This window comes from Antedon mediterranea, chromosome 9 (genome assembly GCF_964355755.1).
Source record: "Antedon mediterranea chromosome 9, ecAntMedi1.1, whole genome shotgun sequence".
Classification (NCBI taxonomy): domain Eukaryota; kingdom Metazoa; phylum Echinodermata; class Crinoidea; order Comatulida; family Antedonidae; genus Antedon; species Antedon mediterranea.
The window spans coordinates 20,533,715-20,558,968 of NC_092678.1; the positions used below are offsets into that span (position 1 = coordinate 20,533,715).

A 25,254-nucleotide genomic window follows, 5' to 3' on the forward strand; every position below is an offset into this window, starting at 1 on the left:
AATACATTAAACATAAAAGCCAAAGGTTCCTCCTTTAAAAAATATGCCCACACTTTTTCTTGTTTTAATATTTTTGTTTCGAAGTGTAATTATGGATATTCCTTATTTTATCCTTGTAATTCATTGACCCCAAAACAAGGATTTGAATTTATAAGATAATATCGCAAAATACGTTTAAGATTATTATTATCCCCCATGAGATACATTTTGAACATCGTAGACTAAAAATAGATTACCCATGCGTCTTGTTCAACAACGATTATTGCAATAATTATTATGAAATTATTACAAGTTAGCAATTTAATACAATTTAACGCTAGGCTAAACATCCGAAACGATGTTAACTCATTTACCTTGGAATTTTTCAGTGACACACGTCGTTTGACGAGTGCGTACTGCGTGTGTCATTATCATCATTGTTTGTACGCGCGCGTACAGCGTGTGTTATTATCATCTTTGTTTGTACGCGCACGTACAACATAGATATGTAACGGTTATGTTAACTCGTTCACCTTAAAATTGTTAAGGTACACATGTCACTTCTGAAGAGTGCGTACAGCGTGTATCATTATTATCATTGATTGTACGCGCGCGTACAAAAGATGTGCCGTTATTTTGTACGTGTGTAAACGATATTCAAAATACTGTATCATGTATATCCTACTGTATTGTTCGACATTTAAGTAAAACTAATTATTAGAGGAACCACTGTTTGAATGCATTTGGGTTATCAACTCGTCGTTCAATACCTTTTTATACATGATTTATCAACACGAAAGTTATTATTGTCTTTGTGATTAGGTATACTAAGAATTATTAATTTTTAGTTTCACAATAACAGTCTGAACAACAGGTGTATCGTTTGAGTTTGAATCTTCCTGTTAAAATGCTTCGTTTATTTCCCGGTATATCAATGAACATCAAACTAGCTGTATCGGTATACGCAGTGTATTCCACCGGGATGTAATTTGTTACAACGTACATACTTTTATTGACTCAAAATTAAACTATTAACTATTTGGTTTGTCTTATTTAGCAGCAGGTCAGTATAAAAGATTTTCAAAGTTCAAGAAAAAAAAACGGAAAATTGCTAGACTTACCTGAGCTTGATCGACTTTTGGTTCGTGGTCGTGTAGTAGTGGTTAAACTACTTCGATTTGAGAACACACTAGGGTGAAACCCAAGGGTTGTTCCATTGCAAGCGAAGTCCGTCGTGGGTACATACGTTGGGCACGTGGGGTAAGACGATAAAGGGTGGGCCTGGCTGTACGGGCTCTCCGCGCCTGATATTGACATGTTCATCGCAGAATTTCCAATGATTGACTTTGAGCTTAGTTTATCTTCAGACGATGAATTGTAGTCTGAAGTTGGGGTGGTCACCACCGCCGTACCAACAACAGGGTCAGGGGTGTTTTCCTTAGGCGGTGTAGGTGGATAGTTGAAAGGATGATGGCCGTTTGAGTGGTTGCTAGAGGTAATGCTGGACGGTTGGTAGGAACATGCGGGTCTTGGATGGTGCGTTGGTTTGCTGAACGGACTCGAACACCATGCACTGTGAGCAGAACTTTGAACCGAGTGCAGCGACTTACTGCTTTCTAACCACTGAATCGGTGCAGCGTGAAAATGCGGTGGCCTACAGACTTGACTTCCTCCACGCACTGAGAAACAAGAAAAAAATAACGAAGCTACGGTTACAGCAGGTTAAAACTAATAAAACAACGGACGTGTGGCCACTGAGCCAAGGCTTCTACTAAATAAGCCACTTACTGTGCCCGTCCTATTTATACGATCACTGCAACACACAGGAAAGGAACTCCAATTTTCCTATAAAGTTCAAAGCGCACATAGCTTGACAGCTATAACTTGTGCACATAAGAATATCCGTTTTTGACTCTTCGATGCCTTTTATATGAAAAAAACTAGCGAACAAGAGATCGACATACAGAGACAAGGGAATCCACTTATCTGTAAGGAAACACATAGGCTATCTTACACTGTACAGACGCGAAGAGTTCTAAAAACAGTCGTACTAATCCGAAATGATAGAAGAGTTTTCGATGATAACATAAGCAAAACTGATCGTTATTTAAGATATTATATTAATAAAATATTGATAATCAAAATAAAAATTTCGAAAATAATTTATATTTTTAAACTTAAATTTTGTAGATAAAAATCTGTAAAATAAAATATTTTTAATTAACAGCAAATAAATAACTTTAAAGTAGTTCAAATGAAATGATGTTTAATATTTTTATTTTTTTACTAATAATTAAAAAATATAATTTTTAATGTTTAGCATTTTACAATGTTGGACCCACTTGTATTTTCCAAACACAATTCCTATAATAATTATTTTATTTTTAATGTATTAATTTCATTAAATTAATCTCCCCACGCCCGCTTTTTTAAAAGTTTTATACTGTATAAAATTTATTTTTTATTGTGTGAATACATAAATATGAATGAATGTTCTGTGTTTTATTATTGTTCATGTAACCATTGTTATTTTATATTGTGTGGTTTCGAATTTCCCACCCATTGTAAGAAATTATCATCATAATCAATGAAATCTATAGTAATAATTGGTCGTTGACTTAAAACATTTTTGTTAGGAAATACAGCTATTTCATTCACTGTTATACTGAACTGGATAGCAGGTGTTAGCACTATGTCTAGCCAATTGGAAACGTCATAAATTATGTTATAATGACATTATAGAAAAACGGATATTCCCAAATTGATATTGTGTTTTTTTCTAAACCAAATTATCTGCTTAAAAACACAGAATTCCCATCGTTGCAATCAGTTTATAACGTGTTATTTACGACCCGTGGTGGTATTTTGTTCAATTTTCTTTTGTTTTAATCGTTTTATTTTTCCGTTTCCACGTATTGGTATTTAATGTAAATCATGGAAAACGTAAGCATATTATTATCAACGGTTAGCATCAGATAACAATGTTTTATTTAATTAAGCAATAAATCAAACTAAGCCTTCTCATTTTTTTAAATGTTATGGTCATTTATTTATAATTATTAAATGCTCAATTATGATATTATCAACGATAAAATCAGATAATCGTTTTGTAATGATTCTTTTTCAAAATCAATATAAAATATTGTATAAACAAACAAAGTTTATGTTTACATGTTAAACATGTCAACTTTTGTAAAAATATTTCGTAGACATTTTTTAACATTTGAAACTTGTGTTGTACCGGTATCACAAATAAATAAATCCATGATTCTTTATCACTCCATCTATCTGCATGTGTTTTCGGTACATTTCTTATTTCTCTTTTTTCATTTATCTTTTTTGATATACCACGTTTACCAAAACAACAATAAAAATTGAATTTGTAAATAATAAATTGAATAGATTTGGTAGTTTTTTAAATATCATATTTTCTGTAATAATATTACAGATAATTATATTATAATTTTTAAATAAATAAATACTTTATCACTCCATCTATCATGTTTTTTCGGTACATTTGTTATTTATCTTTTCTGATTTATCTTTTTCTAATACCACGTTTATAAAACAACCAAGAAATATTGATAATTGTAAATGTAGGCCTAAATAATACATTGAATAGATTTGGTAGTTTTTTAAATATATTGAATTAAATTATTTCATTTACCCAGGGTCATAAGGGTCAAGAGGGTCAAGTTAGAATAATTTATATCAGTGAACAATATAGGGTTATGTATTACTACTGATAAAGCTGCCCATGTTTTAACCCTAGATCTTTCGAGGTATTTTTAGTAGAACTATGATGACCTAATTATCAATGCGTCCCACACGTCTGCTAATTATACAGGTGTCTTCTGCCATTTAGCAAACTGGTTTTAAAATGAAACACATGTATGTTAATTTCAAGGTGAGGACTAACATCGAATGTAATTAAATCTCTAATATCGAATAGCATGACTGCTTTATCAAAATGTTGCTTATAATAATAGTAAACACAAACTAGTACCAATTTCTTATTGTAAAAAAGCTGACTATGTTGTAGATAATGGTACCACTTATGTCCAATGACGTCGTACGCGCAACGCAAATGTTGATCAATCACAAACAACAGTTTGGATGATCCATTGCTTCGTGATTGGTCAAATCACTTTTACGTTGCGCCTACGTCATTGCGTTGCGTCCAAGTTGGAACCAATCTTTTTAAGGCCAGAGATTTTTAAAATCACAAGATTTTCTCTCGTTAGTTTGGTTTCCCGTGTATATGCTTTTTTATATTTCAATTGTATAATAATATCTATTGTTTCGTGACGTTATATTTTTTAATTGTTATTAATATCTTCTCAATGCTTTTGAAATTATTAGATAAAAAGATTAGATATTTTTATCTTAAATTTCAATATAGGCCTATCAAGTTATTTTTATTTATTATTTATTATTTTATTTTTCAATATAATTACTATACCTTTGAACTTAATTAAAATTATCATTTTAAATATTAAATGAATTGCTTAGACTTTGCAATAGTTTACAGCACGTGTTTTGTTCTTTTTATTTGGATATTAATATATTTAATTTTAGGATTTGCTACAGCGCCCCCGGGCGTTTGTTAAGTTACTGTTAACAAACGAAACTTGTCCATTCGCCAATTGAAAGAACGTTCACTTTGATTAAAATCTTAATAGCATTAGTGTTCGATTATTAAAATGAAACTTAAAATGATTTACATGTACTAACGCTACTACTAACAACGCATTTATCGAAGACTGTATAACATTGGCTAACATACACAATAGCCTTATTTATATAAACAAAGAAATGTACAAACATAAATAACTTATAATAGTAGGCCAATAGTATACAGTACATCGTAGGCCTATCATACTGATTTTTACACAAATATCCGGTAATTCTGCTTTGGAAGTTTATTGGAATTGGTAATACTGTATATATATAGGCCTAGAACCGGGACCGAACAAGGGGGGTTGTCCTTTTAATAATTGTTATGGTCGTAGAGTGTTAAACACCTGATTCTGCAGCCATCACAAAATAGATTCTAACTGACTATCGCAAGCCATCTAGATACGAGTCTAGCTTTATTAAATACGCGTTATGTCTGTCAGACATTTCTATATGCAGATAAGCAATGTGAATACATTGAATTAAAAATAGTTTGTCCCTTAGAGGTACGGTATATTCCGTAAATAGGAGTGTCTCAAAGGCCTATATATTTAATTTCATTGCGACTTAGCTTATCTCTAAAAAGTGAAGTGCAATTTACAAACACTTTAAAAAAATTTTGAAAATAAAAAAAAATGTATTACTGAACGATCACTGGTCTGTCATTCCTTCCTCTATACAGTGGTATTGCGTAACAAATTACGTAACAAATCACGTCAGAGTGTAGTGAACATTAATGTTCAGAATCTTGCTCAGCGTATTGTTTTTTTTCATTTGCGTATGTTGTATAAGTCGTAAGAAGTATAAATATAAAACGAATTAAAGTAAATCTAATTAACAAGGAAATTAATTAATAATCCTTTGGACTCTTGAGAGAATATTGATTTCAAACTTTTCTTTTCGCAAAGTACAAATTAGCGCGAGAGTGCAAAGCTCTGTCAAACTAGTTTGAAAAAAAAAAAGTGGAATGAGCCCAAATATGGTAGTGATGTGCCCACATATGGTAATAATATGACATCATCATGTATATTTATATGGGAACATCACTTTTTTTTGTCACATACAGTTTGATAGTGTAGACAGAGTTTAATAATTGAAAACAAAAGATCATGTTTAATACTCAAAGCCTTTTCTCCGATCGAAAAACTGACAACCTCAAATTCTTTAGTACACATTGCTAATTTGTATTTATTTACCAACAATACTTACTGGCTAAAGAAACTACATAACGATCGACGATAAATATGCATTTACATTTTCTTACATAAAACAAAAGAAATTTAAAACTATAATTTAGAATGAAAACTTTTCTAATTTGTTTTGTTTTATATTATAAAAATACATATTTATCTATGTTATCGTTGGTCGCTATCGTCCTAGTATAAATGGACCTTTACGATGATAAGTAACATTTTGTTATAGGCCCTACATAATAAATTAGTATTTAAGAAACACTTAGGCTTTTCAACTTACTTGATGATGGTCTGTAGCTGTGCATTGCTCTGGCTGCGGAGTTTGTGTAGTAGCTCGTGTGGCTCATGTGATTTCCAGGCCCATCATACGTAGGGTAGAAAACATCTACCTCTTCAGACGGCAAAATCTGTGATGAAGGATCTACGAAATTTAAGCCCGAAGATACATGCATTCTGTCGACTGAAGGCCCACTGGGTGCGTGCGGCGCGTGCGTGTCGTGGGGCTGTCCGTTCACTAACATCCACCGGGTGGGCTCAGAAATAGCCGGTACATGTGACATTTCCATAGTTATCGGCAACCGAGTCACCTTCGCCTGACAGAGGCGTGCTTTCGTGTTCTCTCTTACCGCGTCAGGTGAATACACGTTCGTCCACGTGTGTCGGGTGCATACGCGTATAGTTACTTAATTTCAAGTACAAACTAATTCTACCAATCACAGTCCAGTATCGTCAAGTACAAACAAAGTGTAACTGAAAAAAAAAAATTAGACAAATAACTATTAAGGATATATTTTTTTTAATCTAATATTGACTATTTATATTCACTTCCTATCATTTCAATAATTACAAATTGCTAAACTAATTCAGGAAAAGTATGGATTGCTTATCGGCTAAGTGAATTAGGCTGGTTTAAGTACCCCTTACCAAATCCAGGGATATTAAAATCCATGTGTGTCGTAAAAGGTCAATTATCGTTGACGTAACAGCATTGTTACATAAAATACACACAAATACAAACATCTAAGGAATCAAACACGTTAATACTATCATTTTGAAGTTTGGTTTATGTTCCGAAAAAAATGAAACACAGCCTGTTACAGACCACCTTGGAAATTACCAGGACGAAACCGCAGTGTGTACAAGAGTGACCAAAATACGATGCTAACAATCATAAAAATATGCCTAACAATTATTTAATAAATAAATGATCAATAAACACAAATTTTTAGTACAGTAGCAGGTTTTTAAAATTCAGTTCGTCCCAGGTTGATGAAAATGCTCAACAATAAGAATAAAAAAATAACATTTATAATAAAAAATATCTTATTAATCTTTTTATGATCTGCTCGATGAATTAAAATGCACTATTTTGGGGACTTATTCCGTGAACAAGGTTTTATTTAATTGTTATCTTGCACGAAACAATTTTTAAATTACCGTAATTTATTCCTTTCTCGTTAAATAATTGTTATGCACTTTTAATGTTGGGAACGTAACTGTAATATTCTGGTATCTTGCACGACATATGGCGTGTCACCGTTCAGAACAGTTTTTTCAGACTTTTTACATAATTTTATAAATACTGTAGTTTCGATAAATGTTTTATATTAGCTCGTACGAATACGTTATAAAATGTTATACATGTTGTAGAAAATAATGATTTAATAACACATGTGATTCGTTTGTCCTTGAAGTAGTTTCAACTAGATTGTTGTTGTCGTTGATAAAGTGTTAGAAACTTCAACTAAATTGAAAATAAACTAAATTTGAACACATCAAGTAGCTAATTAAGACGCGAAGAAACTTATAACAAGATAGTTTCATTTTCATTATTGAACTTTTTTTTATCAATTTCATCGAAATTTGCTGTGATATTCGATAGGAAACAAACATGTTGATTAATCGTGTCATAGTTACATAGTATTACAACTAAAATAGATAATTATTTAAAGATTACAGAAATTTAACATTTCATCTGTCAGTTATATTCAAAATAAACAGCGACAGATACACAATTATTAATTCACAGTTGACAACGACTTTGATTGCAACTTCAAGTTTCGTTATTTATAATGATTTTAAAAACGCCTGTTTAAATATGTAAAAAAAATGAACGAATGTCATGAACAAAAACTTTCTAATCAGAAAGTAAAAACAGTTTAAAATGTCCTCTAGAGAAGAACATCGTATTTAAGTCCACAATTCTATGCAGATTATAAGCTTGTTTTTTTCGGGCCAAGATAATTCGTTCTCGCGAATAGAAAGCGTTAGCTAACGCGCATGCGTTTATCATGTTTCTATAACATTTTTGTGACGCGAAAAAAAAAACACGCAACCAATCAAAGTTCTTAAATGATCGACTTGCACAAATATATCTTGCTGGTGGAAACAATGGCATCCATTTAAACATTTAGGCCTACATGATTTTATTTCAGATCATAATTATTTGACTACACATAGCGTTCGTAATTTACTGTGTATTTATTGACCAATCACAAGCGATGTCTTATTCGCTTGTGATTGGTAACTGTCTATAACTTCGCTTGTCATTGGTTAAAACGCTTGCGTTGCGTTTACGTCCTTGCGTTACGTTCTAGTGGGAACCAAGCTTAAGCTTGGTTCCTACTTCTTGGACGCGACGCAATGACAACATAGGCGCAACGCAAGTGAGTTGACCAACCAAGCGATAGTTCATATGGTCCATCACGTCGCCATTGGTCAATGGAAGTTAGTGGAAATCAAGCTTTACCTTTTTTTTTTAAATATAAAATTAATTTGAATCCCACAAATTACAATGTAACCTATCTTGAAATTACCTAACATTTGTCATTTTTTGTCCTCTTGTTTTGTCATTATTGCTGATAAATAAAACAAAATGTCAAATTGTCTTGATTGACGGACACACAGAAGTAGTTATATCGCGTCTCTGATTTTATCGGATATTTCAATCCACATCAACAATTATGATTAAATGATAATACTTAGTGAACGAGATAAAATCTACATGCCTAAAAGATACTTTACTTACAAATACCACTTCTACACTTTTGCTAAACGCTATACAATAATAGTGTTATATACAATGCGAATAATATGTGGATTGATGTTTTTTATGTAAAAGGTTAAAAATGGAACGAAAGTTTTAAATGGTAAAGTTAAAAACCCCGCAAAATTGTGACATGCAATCAGAGTTTACGTTCACAGTTATGTTTGTTTTCCGTTCACACTTCTTTTGATACATATTTTAAGACTTAAGTGTTGTTGAAATTATAGTTGACGAAAAGTTATAGTTTCCTAATCTGTCTTTCGTAAACATATATTCAGATAACACGTCACAAAACATAACACCTCCCCCCCCCCCGCCACCCCACAAAAATAAGCCGTGTTATCATATACCTTAAGTATCTTTTGATCCTTATTTAACGTTTTTCCGACCACCGAACATGCCTGCCTTTTCCAGATAAAGTTTTAAGAAACAAGTGGATACCTGTCTCACTGAAACTCTTAACAAAAAGGCTTAATTAAACAATTATAATAATTTTTTTTAAAGTTACAAGTTGAAAAAGTTATGATGGCAGTATCTAGTGACCTACCTTCTGTAACTAGTTCTGTCCAACTACCAACTTTACTCTAAAGTTATGAATCAATATATTTCATTTGTTTAGTTTCGTTATCAAATTATTATTAATCATAAAAATAAATTCTCCTATAATTAACTTTATTTTTTATTTGTTTAGGTCAAGAGATATATTTTCGTTTTTAGATAATTTAGAATTACTAATTCAGGATTTATACGTTACGTTTTGTTTAAGGGCATATTATTTCTGTCACTGATTAGTCCTAATTAAAATTTGGCTTAATTATTGCTCATCTTTTTTATCACTGGGGATTTATTCCATATCCTGCAGAACAGTCCTTTAAACGTTTTCTTTCTTCACTCTCAATATCTCAATATTATATCTACAGTGAGTTACATTGGATTTACATATGTTTTGCAGCGCTTAATTTCATGAATAAAGGAGATTTCTCCACCTATTTTTCTTGAAAGCTATAAACCTTCGGATTTATTGATACGTAAGAGCTTATTAGAGGTTGTTAGCCATCTAATGTCATTCTTCTTATTATCCTGTACTGACTTACAGATAAACTAACTGATCTTGAAAAAATTGTTTAAATTATAAGTATTAGAATTCCATTAATGCAATGTTTTGAAAAGCAATGTTCTTTTTCAAAAAATTAGGTTTAAGCAATAATCTAAATGAAACAGTGTATTCCTTTGTTTGTTGTTTTCTAATTATTTTCAAGTTTTCATGTAGTGTTTTACTGTTTACATTTTAATCGGTTTATCATTAATATTTAGGCCTAACCTTTTAATCTCCCGGATTAGTATTTGTCCTTGATTCGTAAAATAAAAAAACTACTATAAACCAATAGGCCTTTATTTGTTTTCTTATTGTTGTTTAGGTACCTTTTGAATTACTTTAGGTCAAACAACTATTTTAAAATGTTTACAATGATGCTTTTTATTTGTAATAAAGTGAGTTATTGTTTCCTTTGAATCTCATTTGAAGAAAACTGGTAAACTGTGCTCAAATTTAACATAAGCCAAATGTACTTTTAAAGGTTCATCAATTTTTTTGCAAAGTTAAGATAATCAAAGAATGTATCAAAGAAATCAATCGGTTTTTTTTTTTTGCAAAGCTATTAAAAAAATCGAACGCTTATATATATATATATATATATATATATATATATATATATATATATATATATATATATATATATATATATATATATACATATATATAATATATATAATATATATAAATATAATATATATAAATATAATATATATAAATATTAGTTAGTTATAAAATAAATCGAGGGTGTTTGTTTTTTAAAAAGTTTGTTAACCTTATTAAAGAATTCGAACGGGTTTTTTTTGCAAAGTTATTAAAGCAATCGAACGCTTGTATATATTTAATAATTAAAATACCCCTCAGTCATTTTTGTTGTTTTAGAAATGATACACTATACTAGATGCATTTATGAATGTTATTTGACTCTGTTGGAAGCAAAAATCGAGGTAGAATAACCTAATCGTGAGGACAACTTTTAAAATTAGATTTGTGTGAAACATTTTAGTTAGAACGTTACATATTTTACAAAATAGAAAGACAAAAACTAGGAAAACTGTGACAAATATTTTTCTGAAATGCAAATAAAGAATCAACTATAATCAGTTATTATAAAGAATGTATCCAATTCTCAGTGCTGTATCTACACATACTACAATAGTATCATAGGAATATTTGGTAAAACAGCATCTCATTTGTATCACATGTGTTACCTGTATCAAGTAAGGTATGGTATACAATGCTGTATTCCTATTCCAAATATTCTGGAGAAAATTTACACATCCGAGAATCGGATGAATAGTCGACATTGTGTTTAGTAATACGTCTATAGATCCGTAAAGGAAAAATGTAATTCAAATTATATACTACTGTATATTTTGTAACCTATTTCTACGGCAATGTAGACTTAAACTATCATATGTATTGATAATGTGAATAATACTTGATTTTCTATAGATCCGTAAAGAAAAAAGTATTTTTAAATTGTATTCGTGTATATCGTGTATATATTCCGTCATAACTGTATCTCTCTCAATATAGTTTTGTATATTCATTTTCAGACGGTTCTGTAGATAAAATCATTGACGTTTTTCCGTGTACGTTGGCTTTCTCAATTAAAATCGGAGACATACACAAGTGATGTGTATCCCCTTTAGCCAAATTATTATTTTTGTGTTAATTCTTCTAAAGAGAGTTAGATTATACAAATAGTAACTGTGTGATAGTATGGTAAGCAGGTTTATTAATGATGCTAAACCAGAACTGATAGACATACCTGGTGCATACTACCTACAAAATTTATAAAGATAATGTAAATTGTTCAAATATAGCAACACTGTTTTAGTGTGTTATACATATTGCAAAAAATGTAACAAAGCGCGGAAAATATGCTGTTTTTTGTTTTATATTTCGATCTGTTTAATTATTCAACTGGAGACCTTAATATTCATACGAATGGGTATAATTGTTAGATTTAGTGTAACAGTATATATGTTAGCAGACCTTCTGCAGAGGCGATGGTGGTAGCGAATATAGTAGTGTAGTCATTTATGTAGAGCCGTATTAACTGGTGTATAATATTAATATGAGAGATTATGTAAGGCCTACTGTCGACTAAGTGGTGTTATAGTGTTGTATTGTAGACGTGGCAGTAGTGGCGGCAGTAGCGGGGTAGCTAACATGGTGGTGTAGTAGCAGTATTAGTGGTTATAGGGGTCTATGAGTTGCTGTAGTGGCAGGTTTGGTTGTAGCGCTGTCAGGTGATTTAAATAGTGGCGGAGTGCTGATTGTGTGGCACAAGTGAGCCTAAGTAGGGTTTAAACACGACACACACATGTGGGCCTATCGTAGTGAATCATTGCTACTCTTATTGTAGGCCTACACTGTTTTGTTGATGCTGGGGAAAGAACATTAAATGGCGGTACGATGTTTCTTACTGCAGGAACAGTTCAGTAAATCAAATACCGACAGTTTATGCCATAAGACACAAGACACATGTTTAGTAAAATTAGCAAGATAATTGAGTGAAACATTCTGTTTAAACAGAATACCAATGGCCTTCCTCTTCAAAGAATATGAAAGCGAAATATGCGAACGGTTTATGTTTTACGTTAATTGATTACTTTCTAGTATATAGAACAAACGTTTTAGGTAGGCCTGCATATAAACAAAGAAACGTAACATTTTAAGCATATAAGGTATGATCATGGTTACTATAATACGGAACAATTCAATATAATGACGATAAAGGGTAGAATGTACATTATGTAAGGATGCATAGAAAAAATAACCCAATGCAAAGTGACGATATTTTTTCTAATCAGGTAAAAAGGACAAAACGTAGGTTTATATATGCAAATAACAGGCCTACATTTTTAATCGTTTCCTTTTCCTATTCGGTCGAAAATCATAAATTTTAACTTTACTTCCCTTTTTCTGAACATGTATAGATATTATTTTGTAATAGAAATGTATCTTTACAATAGAATCAATACAAAATAATAAGAGCTTACGAATAGGTTTGATAGGTTAAGTGATAACGGTTTATATACAATACGCTTTCGTTATATGAATTCCTTTTAAAGCGAACATTCGGACCCATATAAAATAACGGGAGATTATGATATGGAATTTGTTTATTATTTTAATATAAAGCCATAACACGTACCAATAATATTAAAACGTTTCCTCTTCTGTCCAGTTTTTATATTTTTGTACTGTTATTATTATGAATACCGTACATATTTGATATTAGGGTAATGATGTGTAGATTATTAGTAGACTTAAACCGTCATCACACATCTGATATCTATTAACATTAGTTCATCGTGAGAACCACAGTCAAATTAAACCGATAGATTAGATGAGTTAAGTAGGCCTACGGTATAACCAATGTCAAGGGGACAATCATCTTCAGTACCATACCCAACAAAGGGTTGTTCCGGGCCTGGCGGTCTTTTTTTCCGTGTGCTAAAATGTCCCCTTGGTCGTTTGATAAGAAAGTGTCGCAAAGGGTTATCGCTGCATACGGTAGGCCTATTTGTTTGTTCTTATCATACTAAAACTAAACAATTTATTTGATTTCAAATAGAAGAGTGCAGTTCAAAAAAATATAGTAAACTATCACTATAAAATAAAGAAATACTGTGTACACTTTAGATGATATCAATAATAGATGATATCAATAATAGATGATATCAATATTAGATGATATCAATATAAGATGATATCAATATAAGATGATATCAATATTCAACCCTAAAAAAAGTTTGATAAATTATACTGGAAGAATCAATGTTCAACACCAACATTAGCGTGCTTTATTTTTCTTTATTTTTTATTTTTTGCTAACTTATAATTAACTGGACTTTAATATAATTTATTATAAACACCCGGATGAAGGCGAGGGACTGATATATTCTCAAATATACCACACTACCACTGGATATTGTATACTAATTAATTATTAATGTTGTTATAATTGTTAATCAATGTAAATAATTCAGTGTAATGAATGAGCATTATTAAATCGATTTAAAATAATCCTAGGCCTAGAGTAGATGGAAGCTAGGCACCCATCGCCATTAAATAGAGTTAAAATAGTTCTAGGCCTATAATATAAAGTAGATGGAAGTTAAGGCACCCAGTTTTATGTATAGAAAGTAGAAGTGATAAATTAATCTATACGGAAGTGTCGGATACAAGCATGATACATACTTAACATTTTAGAACTATTATTTAGAATTTGACCTACCTAACTTTGTAAACCTGTTCCTTACATCCAACGGTAATATAAGATTTTAAAAAATCCTCTTGAAAATAAGGTAATGTGAAGGTGTACAAATGTCCAAATAATATTGATGTTGACATGTGCGTACTGCGTATACGACTCGTTGATATGAAACGTATATGAGGTATTTAAAGATGAAAGAAGTTCAGTGTTGATGGTATTTGGTGCTGACTTGCTATCAAATCGCGCTCAACATGACAATACTAACAATCAACCAATCATAGTTCGCCAAAGCAACTTACTCTGTCGCGATTGGTTGAAACATTTTCACACTAGTTTAGCAGACGATCGACAGCAGCGGCTTGGTTTCATACGATAGCAATTTTATCCCATTCATAATTAATTCATTGGTGAACGATATTTTACCATAGTTTGATAATAATAACACCGCTGTGTTTGAAATTCGTTCACCTTTCTATTGTGTAACGGAATTGGAAGTATGCGTTCCATTCAAATGTATATATATTCAAAGCAAATAAAGTTCTTTATTTGTGTGATTTAGAAATAAATTTCAATTAGTCACAGTCGACAACGGACTTAATACCAACGTGCGGCAGATCAAATGCAATATTTACCGCATTTTATTTGACGCATTCGGGCCACAACGAACTTTGTAAGTTTAATTGATAGCAATCAGCAGACAATAAAGAGGTTACTAAATAATTACAGAGTTTAACCCATGCTATAAATCATAGCTCTGTTATAATTCAACAATACCATTTTAAATATAACAATAATTATATTGATTGAGTGAAAACAAAAGTTGTTTAAATACCAAAGAAGCAAAGACCAAAAACAAAGACTGAATTTATTCACAGCAGGAACATTTTCTGAATACAAGGTTGAGAGTCCCCATGCCCATCTCCTGGCGACAGAGTACAGTATATCAGTCAAAGAACAGCTTCCAATGGTTATCTGGGCGTAAGAATAAGAGGCCTAGCGATACCATATCTGAAACAATGAGACACAATATATATCCCCTGTATTGTGCACTATTAAGAAGGGACTGCACTCCTAAGGCCCGGAGGTATCGATATCTCTGTTAAACTAAGTAAGCGTATTGAGGTGGGAACGATCCCCAATAAACTATGTAGACATACACAATCACGAGACGGTACTCCTTAAGGCCATAATGTCTCGGTCCCTAATCACTAAACTAGACAATATTTAGGTACTCCATGTGTCGTACGGTATCCTCCACCATCCCCACCCGCGCTCACCTCCTCTAGATAAAACTATGTAGGCCCAACAACATTTGAGGTACGAAAGGTACTCATCAAAGCCTTAGAGCCGCAGTACCCATATCCAGTCTAAGATATAATGTAGTCATGGCTTGTTTTCCAATATACGCGAATCGAAAGCGTACATGGTGTTCTTGTTGTGACCCGAAAAAAAACCTGACCTTAGAAATCTTCCATTCGCCTAGTAAAACTTACTTATGTACTGACGGTACCCACGGGAACCTAATGATCTAATAACCTTAATTTAGTGCTACATCAATTCATTTCCATTTTCTGTTACGCACATTTTAAAATTAGACATTTGATACATATTTTTTCTAGAGCATCTTCATACAAAAGTACATTACTCAATATTAAAATTATTTTTTTTTTACCATAACGTTTTTTTTTTATTAATTCAAAAATTGCTCAAATACGAACAGAATCTATTTGTTAACATATGACGACATTTCAATTTTCCAAATTATACTTGTACACCTTTATGTCTATTTACAAACAAAAATACATGTTTCCCTGAGGCCATGTTAGTCTACAGTAAACCAGATGATATCTAAGAGTTGTATATCATGATTTGATATCATCTTTACATGTTTTGATAAAATTGTTATGTAATGGTATCGTGTTACCATACCTCACGCAATCCGAATCAAAATCTCAATTGATTATAGATAGTTATCCTAAGGTTTACCCATATGTATTACAAATATAGAAATCTGTATTTTTTACCATTTCCGTGACTTTCTAAAGAAATGCTTGATTGATGCACTTTTATATTTACAAAGTCGTAAAAGATACAAATCAAGATAATATTTTTTTTTTAATTTAACAGAATCTTTCTATGTTGCGCGTGCGTACAATTGAAACCTTTTCTACCGTAAAGGCGAAGGTCTTGCCCAATCGGATTTGAAAATTCCATTGAAATCTGTAGGGTTTGTTGATATGGTGATATGAATCTTATAGTATCTTGTGACGTCATGCTTGGATTTCACAATGCGTTCGTCCACAGAAAAATCCAACACTCTCCCTCATCCGCACACCCTCATTTTAACCGTTAAAGATAATGTATCATTATTTTTGATTATTATTATTACTAATTAGTTTTATTGAAATTATTCAATTCAAATTCAAACCCAAATTATATAGAATCTCTGTGGCGACTTGATTTCATCATTTTATTGTTTCAAATTAATTAATTAAATTTCAGTATATCACCGGGCGGTTTAAAATTCATGTTCTGTGTCTGATGTGTTTATAATCGAGTTTGAACAATACCATGAAAGCCCCTGTGGTCTAATGGTTAGGACATCTGCATATCAAGCAGAAGGTTCTGGGTTCGAGTCTCACAGATTTCCTCATCTTTATCGTTTCAAATTAATTGATTAAATTTCAGTACATCATCGGGCGGTTTAGAATGCATGTGTTTATATATTTATATTCTTGCGGAACGGACCGATTCTATTGCAAAGGGATAAGCAATCGTACATTAATTAAGCGAGCGTAAACCAGGTGATTTGTCTAACCTCTAATAAACTAGTTTTAACACTTTGTTGCCACGAGCCACGAGCGGTGTAATGTCTTTAGTTGAAATTGTGCGTTACCTTAGAAAAGTCCTTTTTTTACAGTTAAATACCATAATACTGTTAATTCCATGTGTTTGAGATATTTATCAGAACCAATTGTAAACTTGAGAATTCTGTAAGCAGACTTCAAACGATCATCAAATAAATACAATTAAACGGATTATAAAAACACAAAGAGGACATGCATGATTTTTAAACTGTTTGGGACGACTGAATACAAATGCATTGATCAAGCCATTGTAGCTAGGCTTGGAATCATCGTAGCGTTAGCCCGGGGGCAGGTAAGGGCCGGTTCTAAAGCCGATTGACAGTCAGTAATTGACTAATATCGCGGTAGGCCTTTGATACCCTGACTTATATGATTTTACCGACAAGCTGTCGCCTAGTCTGTGACGTCATCAATAATACGCTACCAGACGTATATACTCATATTTGATATTACACATTAATATCAATCTCATTTATTAGGCTAAATAAAAATGATTAATTTAAGTAAAACATAATACTGTATTATATATAAATGTGTGCCCAAATAGACTGCCATGGTCTAAGTTTTCCTGTTGAGGTATTTCGTCTTTTATCATATCTCCGTGGCTTGGTTGTACTATTGTTATATTTTTTATTACGTAACTTGTCTGATTTTGTTTGGTAAATTTTACTTTGTTTGGTCGCAATTTGTACTGCAACATACGGTTGTTTCTACGACAACTCATCACTTTCAAATGTTTCTTAAACACTCGTTGTTTAGGCCATGCCGTCCAAGTTATTGTTTACCTATCAATGTAGGCCTATACCAACCAACGATTGTGTTCACAACGCCTACTAAAACAAATAAAAGTTTTCTATGGATGGCACGTCACTGAGTCAATATTGACAAAATGATACACGGTTGCATCGCTACAGGTCATAGTTGATCAAAATGTCACTTACAATCCAAAACGTTTATACCTCCATGGTTTACCGAATACCTTTATAAAAGGTAATCTCCAATAAAGAACTAAACATTTTCTCTATATAGGCCTACTCTCTTCAAACTCTATATTCGGGATACGTTTCTGTAGTCATATACACACCTAGACAATAGTACTACCTTTCTGTTTGTGTCATTTTACTGTTATCCTATTGGTTTTTAAGTATTATTAATACTATGTATAAGTATTTCAATTACGATTGCTCGATAGCTCGAGCTATTTAACACTTTTAAATGTTTTAACATCTAACTAAATTTTTAGCTGAATAATAATTATATTTCGGAGCATTTGGTTTCTGCTAGTTGGGTGTGTTGTATAGTAGTATGCAGAGTACCAACCAATGAAGAATGCCAGGCTATAACCTATATCATTTGGCTAAACTTATAGATTAGATAAATCACTTTACATAAGTTAATCCAAACAAAATCTTAGTCTGTAGCTTCCAATTACCTAACACGGATTTCGAAACTTATCTGAAACTAAAACGGCAATGAAATAAAAACACAGAGGAAACGTGGCTTCATATAAAAAGATTATTGACTTTTCAAATTAAGGTATTTATAATTGGAGAAATTTTATAATTATTGATTTTAATCAAGTTATTAAATTAATTGGATTAATTAATCCAATGTCATATCGATGAATAAGTACAGGACGACAAAAAAAGGAAACGGTTGAGATTTGTTTGTTTTTTCAATTGGTTGAAAATTCTTTGTTATGTTTTGACTGTGACTTCTTGTTCTGAGTTTATTTCTTTAAGAATTGGTTTTAATTGTTGTATTAATTATGTCATATGTACTAAAAAAGGCGCACAGAACGACACTGACTATCACGATGGATCTTTACCGTAACCCTCACATTTTAAAAAGTGGAATAATGCTTTCAATTCACGTTTAAAATAATAAAATTAAAGAAATAAAATTAAAGAAAGTATTACATTTTTTAACACACATTATAAGTTTTGTTTACTAGTTTTAAATACTATAGTTTACAATTGTAATACTTTTTATAGATAATCTACAAACTATCTGAAACACAACACGCAAGATGTTGGAATCAATTAATAATATTGTACTTTTCCAAACGGTTGAAAACTAATGCGTGCGTCGTTTTATCTTCCGGTTATTTCTCTATCCAGACATTATTAAATGCTGTCTCTTAATATATTCCTGCAATATAGAAAATGAAATGTAGTTTCAATAAGCAGAGTAAAATGGATCATCAACCGTTCGTTTTGCTTTCGCTTTGGCGCCAGGCCCCAAGGAGTTAGCGGGACAAGGAACATTACCTAGAACACGTAACTGTGTTTCTTTACAGAAACAGTTATTAAAAGAAAATAATATGCAAATAACATCATAACATTGAGGCAGAAAGTTGGCGCGCGCGTACCTTTATCCTCAACAGTTTAACGTCGTGTTTTGTGTAGGCATATCCACGTTTAAACTTGCGCGTAGCGCGTATCTTTATTATCAACATTTTAAAGCGCGCGTACTGCGTACTGTTATTATCAATATTCTAACGCGCGTTGAAACGATTTGTGAACGTAAATTTAAATATGTCTGGAATAAGTCAAAAGGGATTAGAGTGAGTATAATACAAATAAATATTTTGACATTTTGAAAAGGTAATCAAAATTCATTTAAAAATTAATTTCATCATGTTTATTTTTGAAATTTTGATTAACGTAATTTGTTTAGAGAGTTATGTAGACACAACAAGGGTTTTATAGGCAAACGTAGATAACACTTGTGTTGAAGAAAGACATACCTTTATTATAGTAATTTTTGTTTTACTAATTATTTTTTATTTTCTGTGAACTTACCACTTAATTGCGAACGCTAACTCATTGAATTGCGCAAGCGACGGACATTCTTCTTTAAATGCGAATTCTTTACTTTTTTAATTTATAAATAAATACAATTTTTTTTATACCTCACAGTTTCTGTACTAACTTCCTGACTTGCGCACATGTGTGAACGTATTCTTTTAACAACTAAATCTTCATTACGTGGGTAATCCCTCAATACGAACATTTCACAAAAAAAAATTCTTTTTTAATTTTCTGTGTCAATGCATCTTTAAGAGATTTGTCAATTAACTCGTGTCGTCATATTAGATTAAGGAAGCTTACTCTACGAATATTTCACCAGCTTATCGCAAACAAACACGCAATTAATTTATTTCCAGGGATTGGGGGAATCAATCCCTTAACACTGAGCGTTCGTTGATTTATGAAGCCTAGGGCACTGAGAATTATTGCTACTGTCTGCGTACATATCTAATTAAACAACTTTGAAATATATTGGAATCTTAGATAAATAAGTATACAATTTTCTTGAATTGAAAAAAAACATCCTTTCTATTTTATTTATAATACAGTTACGTATGTCAGCTTTTTATGAACAATGTGCTATCTCCCCGTATAGTGAATAAATAATAGTGAGTACTTGCGCGCATCGGGGCGTTTAACGAAAGCAGACAGTAATGTATATATAAAACAAAAAACTGCGCATGTGTAAGTTCAGTGCCCCATTCCGTTCATATCGTGACTGTATTTAGTCGTTTTAACGTTCGGTCTGAGAGAAGACCAAGTAAAAGTTTATGACTTCATTTTGAAACAGTAATTGATCAGTAGAAGCGATTGCATATAATACAATACACGATAAACCAACTTAGCACAATTATTACAAAATACAAAATGTTATGCTTATTTTTTCATCATAGACAATATTCATTAAACAATCTTATTAGAGACCTTCTAATATTATAATTTATATATTTTTATGATGCTTTGTTTATAATCGTAATTTGTACTATTCTATAGCCTATAACCAACTGTTTGGTTTGTTTGTAGAAATTCTCTACTCGATAAGTATGACATCGTTTAGAATAATGAACGTCTATGCAATATTTTGATAAGAATTTACTATGATTTGTTCTTAAGCACTATCAAACTTTATGTGACAACAAAATGTGATGTGCCCATATATGAAAATGATGATGTCATATCAATACCATATTTGGGCATATCACTACCATATTTGGGCATATCACTACCGTATTTGAGCACATCACGCTTTTTGTAGACAGAGCTTTAGGCAGCTTATTACACAACAGCGTACGCGAGTATCATAATTTCGTATCCTTATGATATTGACGGATCCAATTTTAGCTAAGAGGCTTAATTACCTTTCATTAGACAGGCTCATTTGAACTTTCACTATCTTTTTAGGGCGCAGGAATCTTGGCAAAATCTATCCGTACAAATGTACAGGCCTAGGCTTATAAAAGTGAAAGTAGACTGTTTTAGGTTACGGTACTGTACAATGAATCGATAGTGTTCATACGCGCAGATGCATGTGAGCTGATAATGACGAGTCGTCAAAGGCAGTTGGTAATTAAATAATTTCCACAAATCAAATAAATATTGTAATTAATATCTGAAAATTAACTCATCCTTTTTGAAGAAGTTGTCTTCTGTATTTTGATTGGTTGAAAAAGTTAGTGACAATATATTAGAGGGCGCTGATTATTTAATGGTACGTTTCACAAAGACAAAAGATACAGAATGGGGATTTCCCGTTCCGTTTAGTTGAGGAGGCTGGAGATACAAATTTAAGATAATCTAAACAAACTTGTAATATTACATGTAGTAGGCATACAATAGTTAGGCCTGGGTATTTTACATATATTTCTAAATCGCAGGCCGTTACCACCCGCGTCTCGTTCCTGAGTGAGCGGAGATTCCTAAATCAATTTATTTGGGCCGAAGATGTTAAACGTGCACAATATTAAAGTAGATTACGTTAGGGCCCATCAAGTGTAAATTAGGCCCCCACGCCTGAGATTATTGATGATACAAATTTAAGCTCTGTCTAAATTATCACTATCAAATATGGTAGTGATATGGCCAAATATGGTAGTGATATGACATCACCGAGTCCATATAAGGACACATCACATTTTTTTGTCACATGAAGTTTGATAGTGTCTCTGTCTACACTAACTAATTTGATGTACCCAAATATGGTAGGGATATGATACAGCTTGATAGAGTAGACGGAGCTTAAGAAGATGGTTTGTAAAACTTTAACACGAGTAGGCCTATTAGAATTTCATTTTTTTTTAATCGTAAAATTATTAAATTAAATATTTCCGAAGCCCACCTGTCTTCTAATCCTATTTCTTATTTCTGTCTTACCTTGTAATTCATTCTTTCCAAAAAGTCAAAACAAAACTGGAGCATATTTCGGTCAAGCAGAATAAACCAGCATTGAAATCCGAATAACGCATTGACTTCTCAATAACATAAGCCTGACTTCTCATTGTCCAGCATTCGAAATTATGAACAGATAACAATCATAATACGATTATTATATTACCTATTGTTTGTTCATTAAACCATTACAGGTGTTTTGCTGGTACAGTGTGAACAACGCTCTTTGACGGTTTCTAAAACGCGAATGACAAATAATTCTAGGTCGTATCCGATTGGTCGAAAGCTCGACTCATCCTTATTTGAAGTGGTTGAGAACAGCACAGGTGAAAAAATGGAGTATACAGATCACAAAAACTATAGTTACGATGGGATAACGAAATCTTGACCCATCCTTATTTGAAGACGTTAAGAATAGCTCATGTAAAAGCAGTACTGCTTTGTCGGTTTCTAAAACATGGGTGACGAATTTGATCATCAACATAATATCAACAGTCCCGCACGAACTATTGACGAAACGGCACACGATTGTTTGTGTACTGCTAAATGTGTTTATTTGTTTAAGACATTTAATCATATTAACTAATATTTGGATGATGTCAACAACCATTGCAAAACTATTTCGTGGATGATGGTGATTGTCACGTATGGTTCTTTGAACTTCGTACGCTCGTGTGGGCCATATTTCAAAGTAGGCCTAAAGCCAGACCCAGTCTTAGTACGCTCGTGTGGGCCATATTTCGTAGTAGGCCTAAAGCCAGGCCCAGTTTTAGTACGCTCGTGTGGGCCATATTTCGTAGTTGGCCTAAAGTCATGCATGCCCAGTCTTCGTACGCTCGTGTGAGCCATCTTTCGTAGTAGCCCTAGGGCCAGGCCCGATCTTCGTACGCTCGTGTGGGCCATCTTTCGTCGTAGTATGCCTAAAGTCAGGCCCAGTCTTTGTACGCTCGTGACGTGGACCATCTTTCGTATTAGCCAGGCCCAATCTTACCATATTACTTATTTCTATTCAGTAGTTGACCTAAAGTATAAGCCCATTCCCAAAATGTCAGACATTTTAAATCGTGATTTCATTTTTTAGGTCTCGTCTAATTAAATTTAAAAATGCCGTATAAAATGTATAATGGAAGTTTTGTAAATTATGCCTAACAATTATCCACAACATAAGCCTACGTATTTCCTTTAAAAAAATCCCCGTCATTTTACCCAAATTGACAATGTTATTTCATAGTATTGTAAATTAGCAATAGGAATGCTTTGAAACTAAATAACTCTACCCAAAAATGTCGGATCTCCAGAGTATCTGCACATTTACGAGCTATCTGTAATGTTCTAGTTTAGTTTAAAATGTTTAACTAAGGTTACTGTGCCACCCTACCACATAATGCCGAGGCTTAGTACAATGAGCTCCTAACTGCTCATTTCCCTAGGTTCAGAGAACACGGGACTCACCTTTACCTTTACTGGGCCAAAACTCAATTCCCGGTGTACACCGACACTTTCACTCTTTACAAATGTTTGCCGAGTAAACTTGCTAAAGTCAAGTGTTTTTGTAATGCAGTATGTATCATAAAAGAAGGAAACCGGCTTTAAAAAAAAATCTAAAACAAACTGACGTGTGTATAAAAGGATTTGCTACTACTTGAAGCAACAATAGATATAGCTGTATGTGTCAGTTTATACCTTGTAACTTATACCAAGGGTGAAAACATAGTACTGTAGTGTGTCAGTAGAACATGAATTAACGATATATCGTCGTGACCAAAAGTGTCCTCCTATGGTTTAATGTCAAATCATTGCTCCATGGTTAAAACAAAATACATTATTCCCCTTGTTAGTTTCACATGAAAGTGTCCCATATAATAATAATGGTGTCCCTGAATATGGGTGTCCCAAAAGAAGGGTTACTGTACAAATCTTCTAACGCTCTGTCTACACTATCAAACTAGTTTGACAAAAAAAAGTGTGATATGCCCAAATATGGTAGTGATATGCCCAAATATGGTAGTGATATTCCTAAATATGGGAGTGATATGACATCACCATGTCCATATATGGGCAGCCCTGGTTTGTTATAATTTTATTGGATACCTCCATTGTATTTCCCCTCTTTCTCATTAGGAAGGACCCCTGAATAGGGGTGTCTCAAAGGAAGGATTCTAACTGTACAAAGCTTCAAGAAGCGTAGATCCTATCAGACACACACATATATTCTCCCTTGTTCAATATTGTTGTAGAATACCTTGGTAAGGTGGTATCACGCCCGATAACCGTACAATATAAACATTAACTTACTAGTGTATCTATTTCTTCTAAGCATTTCGTCTAAGGCTGGCTACGTTCAGTGCGCCCGTCACACATAGGCCACTACATGTTACCTTTTATTAATATTTAGACCTACACTGACTCTACCGTATGACCTGCTCTAGTCTAAATCGTATTTCTAGCATTCATACAAAGTTGTGGTTTAAAAGAATTGAATAACGTATATTCTTTCTAAAGAATACATATACTGGGGTTACTCAAGTTTTACGATGATAATTATCAACACGATAATAAGTTTGTGGTACTTTAAAGAATGGTCTATTGTATTTAAAACACGGCGCATGTTAGGTGAATACGTCTTTGTAAGAAGTCTTTTAAAGTATGTTTCGATACAGAACTGTTATAGTAATCGTTAAGAATACATAGTCAATGTTATCTTACATTTAATGACACGGAATAGTTAGACCTACACATCACATTGTATTGTCACATAAAGTTTAATAGTGTAGACAGAGTTTTATAATGTTATATCAGAGTTTAACTCTTCCCTGGTTATATTGTAACACAAGAAAACCACTTAAAGGAAACACAAGGCCATGTGCTCGTAACGCATGCAATTTGACAAACGACAGATCATCTAAACCGTCGGCTGTGATTGGTCAAATTGCTTGTGTTGCGCGTACGCAACGCAAAATAGTGTAATTT

General features: G+C 32.5%; 1 protein-coding gene across 3 annotated transcripts in view; it reads right to left on the bottom strand.

The window, feature by feature from the left end:
- LOC140058827 (GATA-binding factor 2-like) overlaps positions 1-24,706 on the bottom strand; it is a 38,812-nt gene extending 14,106 nt beyond the window's left edge. For 2 of the 3 annotated variants that reach the window (XM_072104579.1, XM_072104576.1), the window contains exons 1-3: positions 24,580-24,706; positions 6,130-6,599; positions 1,101-1,658 (exon numbers count right to left, since the gene is read on the bottom strand). In XM_072104579.1, coding sequence (XP_071960680.1) covers positions 1,101-1,658; positions 6,130-6,415 — 844 coding nt within the window. In that variant the 5' untranslated portion in view covers positions 6,416-6,599; positions 24,580-24,706. Of the gene's footprint in view, positions 1-1,100; positions 1,659-6,129; positions 6,600-14,240; positions 14,386-24,579 lie in introns of those variants that run through there. The other variant, XM_072104578.1, reaches the window with a different exon arrangement.
- Positions 24,707-25,254: the final 548 nt, after the last annotated feature.